Below are 8,332 nucleotides of genomic sequence, written 5' to 3'. Positions count from 1 at the left end.
AACTTGAGCTTGGGACCCTGCAAGGAGGAAAAAAGGGAAGAATCATAGAAATTGCAGGTTGTTCACAGTGTTCACATACGTGCATGGTGACAGCACTGTCTGTCCAGCAGGGGGCGAGGCAGCCTGTCCACCACCCTCAAGTGCACTAAAGAACTAAACTCAGCAGTGTTTCTGATAGAGCGGGTCACAACAGCTGTAGTTGCTTGAAGATCCCTGGTTCTGTTTCCTGTTCTGCCCCAGAGTATAATGTGCAGTAGAATGAACATGGGGTCAGGACCCAAGTCATGCCATGAATTCTCTGTGGGAACCTTCAATGACTAACCCAAAATAGCTGCTCCTCAGTTTCCTATAATGAAAACAGATAGTGACCAGTGTTATACAAGGATTGTATCAAATTTGAGTTAGACTGGTGCTTTCCAAACTTGTCTACAACCACCTGGGGAGCTTCAAAACTACCCATGTCTGGGTACTCCTCAGTGGGTTTGATTTAATTGGTCTGGGTGTGACCTGGGTTGGGGCATTTTTTAACAACTCATGGCTGATAGTAAAACAAGTTTGGGAATCCCAAATTTAGATAACCCTGGAAACAGGCTTTGTCAAGTCTAAGCTGAAAACGCATTTTTCTTCTTTGTCTTAAATCCTCTTCTTCTTTGATTTATTTTTTTACTTAATTTCCAGAAAATTGAAAGTCCATCTCCTCTCCTATGTGTCCAGTTCCATAGAAGCACTCAAGATAGGAAGTGCAGATTTAAACTCAAACTATTCAGAGTCATTTCCATGACTTGTAACAAGTTTATCCAAGACATATTATCCAATTTGAACGTCTGAATGTTCCCCAGGAAGACACCCAATGTTCCATGAGTCCAGGAGGAGGAGGAATTTATGGCTTTGATGTCTCATCCATTTCCCCAGTGAGTCAAGGGCAGAGGCTTCTGAACTTCCTGTTGTTGAGTTCTGCCAAGCGCATTGTGCACAATCAACCTAGGACCAATTCAGTTAGGATCTTTTGAAGGTTTAACACATGATTTCATGTTTATTTAAATCAATCAATGTCCATTATAACATACTACAATTTGTATTCAATACTGTATGCAATTCTTACCTGCTGTGGACAATCACCTCCTGGAAGAGGATATTAAGCATAAAACTCTGTTGTCATTGTTGTTTCCGGTGTCATACTTCTTGAGGCATGCTATAGAGATGTGTGTCTGGGTGGAGTGCTAAGTAAGGAAACTGACTGGGATTAGCGAGTGAGAATGTATTTCTGTGGCTCCTGGTAATTATTGCGTATTCTTGAATCCTGGCAGGTGCCATCTGAAAATCACCCTGCCACTTGTCTTTAGGAGCAGTGGAAGCTGGTGAGTGAAATGTGTTCTTCGTGACCATTTCAGCAGTGCACACCCCAGCCACGAGGGCTCTGCTCTCCCTGAGGACTGAAGGGATTTAAGGCTTGGTCAGGCCTCAAATGCCCTCCTGAGACCCCACCCACTAGCCTGCCCTTTGAGGGAACGTGGACCAAGCCAGAGCTCTAGAAGAATGAAGTAAAAGAAGCAAGATTATGAGAAGTAGTACAGACTCTTAGTTCATCCTGGTTTCCTCCTGGAACTTGCAGCATCTTCCTGTTCAGTGGGTAAGTGCCTGTTGGGGGTTGGGAGTGGGCTGGGCTGGGGAGTTGGGTAGAGGGAGCCAAGAAGCATCCATGGTACCTTGGAGTCACTTGGCTGACCTAGGGCTGAGACCCCTGCAGAACAGAGATATACCCAACAAGCTGGACATTTTCATAGCCTGCCTCTCAATCTCCTTTCTGGCCACAGACCCCTCTCTGCAGGCCTCACACTTACCCAATCAAGGCCTTTCCTTTCTCAATCTTGTACTTCAATGTGCTGAGGTGTCTGGGTAGACTCAGGTCCAGCTTCAGAGTCCGATACAGAACCACCTTGCAATCCCCACTCCACACACTTCGACACAAAGAGACAGCAGTATGGCCTTGGAGGCTCCACACCTGCTGCTGGTCCTATTGGTCCTGCTGGTCCTGGTCTCAGGTGAGGCAAAGGGACAGGAGGGTGGGTTGAGGGAACAAAGAAAGGGAAGAGGAAGCCTAGGAGAGTATGAAAAGAGGGACAGGACACAGAAATGGCTGGGGCCAGAGTGGTATCTGGGGCCAGGGTCTTACTCTTCAGCCTGACCTGAGGACCTGTTTTCCAGGTTCCTGGATGCAGAGCCTTGAGGCAGACATAGAGCAGAGAGAGGTCGAGGAGGCACTGCTAGTGACCTGCAGGTACTCACACCTTAGAAGGCCTTATCAATTAAGAACCTGGTGTAGGAAAAAGCCAAATGGCTGCAATATGTTAGTCACCACTTCTAAGCCCAGGACATTGGCTCAGGATAACCAATACACAATCTGGGATGACCCTGACTCTGGCTTCCTTAATGTCACCATGGCCAAGCTCAACAATTATGACATGGGACTCTACTGGTGTGCAACCTTTAATGTTTCCTCACACATCATCAGTCAGCTCAGAATGGTTCCTGTGGTGGTGAATCCAGGTGAGCTCCTTGTGGAGGGACTGCACCTCCCTGGACTCTCAGGACAAAGGCCGCTCAACCTCTTCTTGTGCCTCCTTCAACCACCAACTTTTTCCTTCCCTCTGATCCAGATTTGGGCTGTCACCTCCATCCTTGTGTGTCCAGGCCCAACAGGTAGAAGCTAAACACAGGGACCACTGGGTTTTGGTCACATATCTATCCCAGTCACATCAGGTATCTGTGGGGAACCTGGACTCCATGATACAGAGACTCAGATGTGACGAGATGTGGTGCAGACTTCTGGGATAATTGGCCTGTGCCATCTCTGTTCCAAGAAATCCCTGTTCTTGGGGTGACTCAGTATCAGAACTTGTCTCTCCTCAGGCCTCCCCTGACCAGTTCTGGGAGAGGTTCCCTCCCTTCATTTAGGCCCCTGAGTCAGACCTGCCTGGCCTAGGAAATCCTGACCTGAAGGACCCTGAGGGGCTGGCTCTGGCTTTTCTTCCTCTTAGGATTTGGGGGCTGACCCATCCTCTTTTCTGGTGACATGGGCTGTTGGCACCTTCCACATTGTCATCAGTCACACTTGCTTTTCAGAGAGGACCCTTTGTTCACCTTCCAGCCATGGCTCTAATAACAGGTAGGTCTGGGGACTCACCAGAGGGGATGGGCCTGGGAAGGGCTGGACTAGTGACTTGTGTGGCCTCAGATTCTAGAAGGGGGAGAACAGAGAGGCAGCAGCATAGGAGATGAGCTACAGGAACTTGAGAGGAGGGCCCCAGGACTCAGCTCAGATGGGCAAAGGTGAAGGAGAGCTTCCTCCATTTTGGAGCCAGAAATAGCCCATGACCAGGGTTAAAAGGGAATTTATGCCCACGCTGAAATGATACCAGAGCAAGCAAGTAGCCTGTACAAAGTCACTCAGTGTCTTTAGAGCCCTCCTGTTTCCTGGTTCAGAGTCCCTTCTGGGTGCAGAGACTCTCCAAAGGCATCTCCTGAGAGTCCCCACCCAGGTGTGCCTATTGCAGAGCTGGGAGCTTCTCTCCCTGGCCCCATGACACTGCTGTTGGTCCCTCTGGTCCCAGTAGCCTTCACTCCTATCATATAGAACTCAGTGCTGCAGAACTGCAAACATTGTCACACAAAAGAAAAGACAAGTCTGACAGACTACTAACCTAAAGGTTGGTGGTTGGAACCCACCTGGTAGCACCATAAAAGAAAGACTTGGTGATCTGTTTCCACAAAGATTAACCAACTGCTGCCAAATCAGTTCCAGCTCATAGTGACCCATTAGGATAGCATAGAATCACTCCTTACAGGAGCAGATAGCTTCATCTTTCTCCCCTGGAGCAGCTGGTGGGTTTGAACCACCGAACTTGCAGTTAGTAGCCCAATACAGCATCGGTATGGGTCCCTTCCACAAACATTGTTGTTGGTGTTGTGTGCTTTTGAGTCAGTTCCAACTCATAGGGACCCTTCATAGGGTTTCCAAGGCTGTAAATCTTTACAGGAGCAGAAAGGGCTCATCTTCCTCCCATGGAGCAACTGGTGGGTTCGAACCACTGACCCTGTGGTTAGCAGTCCAACGAATAACCCACTACACTACCAGGGCTCCTTTCACAAACATTATAGCTTTTTTAAGAAACAAACATAAAAAAACCCTGTGGAGCGGTTCTCTTGTGCAATCCATGGGGTCCCCATGAGTTGGAATTGACTCAACATTAAGGACTTGTTTTGTTTTCTTGGTCATTTCTATGCTCCTGGTTACCTTCTTCCTCTGTTCAGATTGTCTGGGTTCCTGTGATCTTCTTCCAGAGAGACCTGTATGGCTCTCCCCTTGACCACTGCCTCTTCCCAGTGAGTCCAGAGGGGAGGGGCACACAGTCTCCAGCCCCAGGCTGGACTCAGGGATGTGCTGGAGAAGGTGCCTCCTTCCCTTCTTCTTCCCGTTTTCAATGGAATCAAAGCTCTTTTTTCCCATCTGCCTGCCAGCTATTTCCTGTGGCTGATGTTGTGTGGAGTCTACACAACCAAGGGCATCCTGCTGATAGCCTTCTTTGTAGTCCTGAGCTTTAAAATCCTGGTGAGTTGGGCTGGGGTTCAGCTTGGGAGGCAGTGGAGCAAAACACAGCTTCTTTCCTGAGTGAGAGGGACTGCAGAAAGAAGTAACCAGTGATCACAGACGGGACATTATATAAATGATAGCATGCCAATTTCAGTTTCATTTTTTTTCTGTTTCAATTGGTTGTAACAATCCACCATTTTCTTTCACTGTTAAACTCATCTCTGGTCTACATTCACCCACAAATGCTAGACTGTAGCCTCAGGTGTCCCCCATAACTAACTCTCAGGAGTACATGCAGACATACAACACACACTTAGAGATACTCATTTCCACCATCAAGGAAGGGCCAAGCATACCTGCGAGTGATTCCTACAGTCCACCCTCACGGAAAGTTTGACATTGGAGAGGGAAGAGTTGAACCCAGAGCCCTAGAGTTCTGGGCCTGGGACTTCATATCATTCTATTTATTTCTTGAGGGGAAGAAGGATGGGCAGATGGAGATCCCTTAGGGGGACAAAAGACAGCGGGGTTAGGAAAATGGGAATGGGAAGAGGGTCAGCAGAAAGGCTCAGTTTGGAAGGGAACAGAGTCTGTGAATGCACATTTCCAGTTCTGAATGCCTCCTCCATCTCACCCTTCAGAGACACAGCAGTACCATGGGAACAGCAGCACTGTATGCCCTCAGCCCAGTCAAGACCCAGGGGCCCATGGGCACTCCCCACTGAGCCTGCGGACCCAGAGTGACCACTGAGATTGCTGGTCTCCTATTCCTGTGCCTGTGCCTCCCAGCACCTGCTTCCATCTCTGTGATGGCACCTCTCACTAAGCGCTGAGGACTCCCAGACAGCCATAGACGTTACATGGGGGAAATTCCCTATTTTCAATTTCCTAGACTCAATTGTATCAATTAGGGTGTATCTGTACTCTGAAAAAAGGAGCCCTGGTGGTGTCATCGGTAAAGCACTGGGTTGCTAAGCTTTAGGCTGGCAATGGATACCTTGAAAGTTCTTCTGGGTCCTGGGATTCCTCTCCCCTTCCCCCTTGCTCTAGCCTTCAGGGAAGCGATATGATTTGATTTTGATTTTTAAATTTTCCTAATCTAGTCAAACATTTAGTTTTTTATGCCAATTTTTAAATTTTATCTGTCCAGAAATGGATTGATTTCATTCAGGTTACCAAATTTATTAGTATGATTATTCATGTTGTTGTTGTTGTTGTTGTTTGCTGCCTTTGAGTCACCCCCAACTTGCACAATGGGAACAGACTGTTACGATCAATAGGGTTTTCAGTTGCGGAATATTTCCCGATTTCCAGGAAGCCCCACTAAAGCCTGTTCAGTATCATAGAAACACACAAGCCTCCACTGACTGGTGGAGCTGCGCTGGCCAGGAGTGCTGCATCAAAGGCAAGAATTCCACCACTGAAGCTGACTCATAGTACTCTTGTTGTTTTGAGGAAGTACGGTGGCTCCATAGGATACGCAATGGACGGTGAACCCAAGGTTGGTGGCTCGAGCTCACCAGCTAACAAATAAGGTTTCTGCTCCTGTAAAATATTTAAAACCTCAGGTTCACCACGAGTCTAAACTAACTCCACAGCACTTCCAACAACAACAGCTTGTTTTGAAAATCTCTTTTGGGTCTCTAGGTATTTCTCTTTATTTTATTTACACTCACTGTTCTCTGGATTAACGTTCCTAAAGATTTGCGTATCTTGTTTTTATTTTGTTCATCCTTCTCTTATTCTCAGGAGCCTAGAGCTCAAATGCTTACTAAAAGGTTGGAGGTTTGAACCCACCAGCCACTCTGTGGGAGAAAGATAAGTCTGTTGGCTTCCATATTGATTACAAATTCGGAACCCCCCTGGAGCAGTCAAGTCTGTTCTATAAGGTTACTTTGAGTTGGAATCAACTCGACAGCAATGGGTTTGCTGTTTTGACTTCTCCTCTCTCTCATTTCTGTATTTATTTGATTTCTGCATATTTTAATTAGGATAATCTTATTGCTCTAACAGATATGTCCCAAAATAACAAAGAATTCAAGTTGATTTCTTACTCACCTCACAGGCCAAGAGAAAGTATGGCATATTCTAATTTCCAGAGCTTTTCCTTATCACTTCCCCCTGAGATGTGGGAGGAAGGATATAGGAGAGAAGGAAATGTCCAGATATGGATATGTCTACCTGCATCTGCTGCTATAGAACCTCCCACTCCACCAGCACCCCCTGGATATTCCTCCCCTAGTCCAAGCATCTTTGGGTTGTTGCTTCTTACTGTGATTCTAATATTGTAATTAAATCTACAGAATGACGTTGTATCTTGAGTCAATCTCTTATGATATACAAAAGAGATTAAACAATTAAGTAGTGATCAAGGGATCTACCACCATCAAGAAAGAAGAACTGGCACTGTGTGATGGTCAATCATTCAAATCAAGAGAGCAACATTTACATAAAGACAAAGTTGAGAAGGGATGGGAAGGTGGATGGAGTGGAACCATAGGGAAGAAGTGGGATAGCTGTTGTTGCATGGAGGGGATTCCCATCATTGAAATGAAACCAAGTGTGTGATTTGTTGAATGTAAAACTGATGGTCTTGTCTGTAAACCTTCACTTAATTTACAATAAAAAGTTGTTGTTGTTATGTGCTGTGGAGTCGGTTCCGACTCATAGCAACCCTGTACAGGGTTTCCAAGGCTGTAAATCTTTATGGGAGCAAAAAACCTCATCTTTGTCCCGCGGAACAGCTGGTAGTTTTGAACTGCTGAGCTTGCGGCTCACAGCCCAAATCATAACTACTACTCTACCAGAGCTAAAAAGAGCTAAAAGAGTTAAAAAGGAAAAAAAAAAAGTCAGGAAACATGATTACAGAAAGCTTGTAAGCCCATCTTCAGTCTATAACTGATTGGAATACCTAATGTAATACCTGAAAGGCGTTCTAGAACTTGCCCAGTGAAATAGGCCTCTTGTGGAGCCCTTTGCAGTGTATAGGACCTTAGGTGGAATCCTGGGCCCCATCCAGAAAATTCTGAGGTGGAACCTTCCCACTAGAAAGGACAAGCAGACCAGCCTGGAACAGCTAGAGCAACAGAAGATACATCTTCAAAGAAAGATTAGCAGGAAAAACCCAAAATAAAATGGCAGTATGATTGGCTACTACAAGAATAAGCAAGTTGTTTGCCCGGAAGCCATCAAGACAAGCAATCAAGTCCCTTCAGGTCAAATCCCCCTCTAAGACCGAAACTCAAAGGGAACACATGAGCAGGCATGTAAGCTTGCTGGCAACCACACTGCTCTACTGGTGAGTGAAAGAGGGGGAAAGACAACAATGAAGAAATGTGCTGAGCTCAACCATGTTCCATAGACTCCCCTTGACCTGGAGATGAGAGAGAGAAGAGGAAGGGCTGGTTGGTCCAAAGTGTGGTGAGACCTGGGGACACCTGAGCCCATAGAAAAGGACATAGCCATGGAGGGCTATAGCTGAAAGTGAAACATCCAGCTGATATGAAGTGAGGGGAGATGCACAAGAACAGCCAAACTTGCAGATTGTACCCATTTGACCTAGCCTCCTTGATGGCTTGATAATCAGAACTTAATTTGTTGTTGTTATTAGGTGCCATTGAATCATTACCGACTCATAGCAACCCTATGTACAACAGAACGAAACACTGCCTGGTCCTGGGCCAACCTCACAATTGTTGTCGTGTTTGAGCCCACTGATGTTTCCCCTTTGCCAATCCATCT

The 8,332-nt window shown here is 46.4% G+C and overlaps 1 protein-coding gene across 1 annotated transcript; it reads left to right on the top strand.

Moving 5' to 3' along the window:
* Positions 1 to 1,981: 1,981 nt before the first annotated feature.
* Positions 1,982 to 5,342, top strand: LOC102812498 (trem-like transcript 4 protein-like). Its single transcript, XM_006860590.1, has 3 exons — positions 1,982 to 2,042; positions 2,206 to 2,547; positions 5,233 to 5,342. Exons 1-3 carry the CDS (start codon positions 1,982 to 1,984, stop codon positions 5,340 to 5,342), a joined length of 513 nt encoding a protein of 170 aa, XP_006860652.1.
* Positions 5,343 to 8,332: the final 2,990 nt, after the last annotated feature.

Source organism: Chrysochloris asiatica, unplaced genomic scaffold, assembly GCF_000296735.1.
Source record: "Chrysochloris asiatica unplaced genomic scaffold, ChrAsi1.0 scaffold00038, whole genome shotgun sequence".
NCBI lineage: Eukaryota > Metazoa > Chordata > Mammalia > Afrosoricida > Chrysochloridae > Chrysochloris > Chrysochloris asiatica.
This window is presented reverse-complemented; position numbering and strand designations above follow the sequence as displayed.

Excerpts from the sequence above, each read along its gene's own strand:
- LOC102812498 (XM_006860590.1), top strand. The coding sequence starts at position 1,982 with ATGGCCTTGGAGGCTCCACACCTGCTGCTGGTCCTATTGGTCCTGCTG. Across the intron at positions 2,043-2,205 it reads CCTGCTGGTCCTGGTCTCAG|GTTCCTGGATGCAGAGCCTT; the intron begins GTGAGGCAAAGG and ends CCTGTTTTCCAG. Across the intron at positions 2,548-5,232 it reads TCCTGTGGTGGTGAATCCAG|AGACACAGCAGTACCATGGG; the intron begins GTGAGCTCCTTG and ends CTCACCCTTCAG.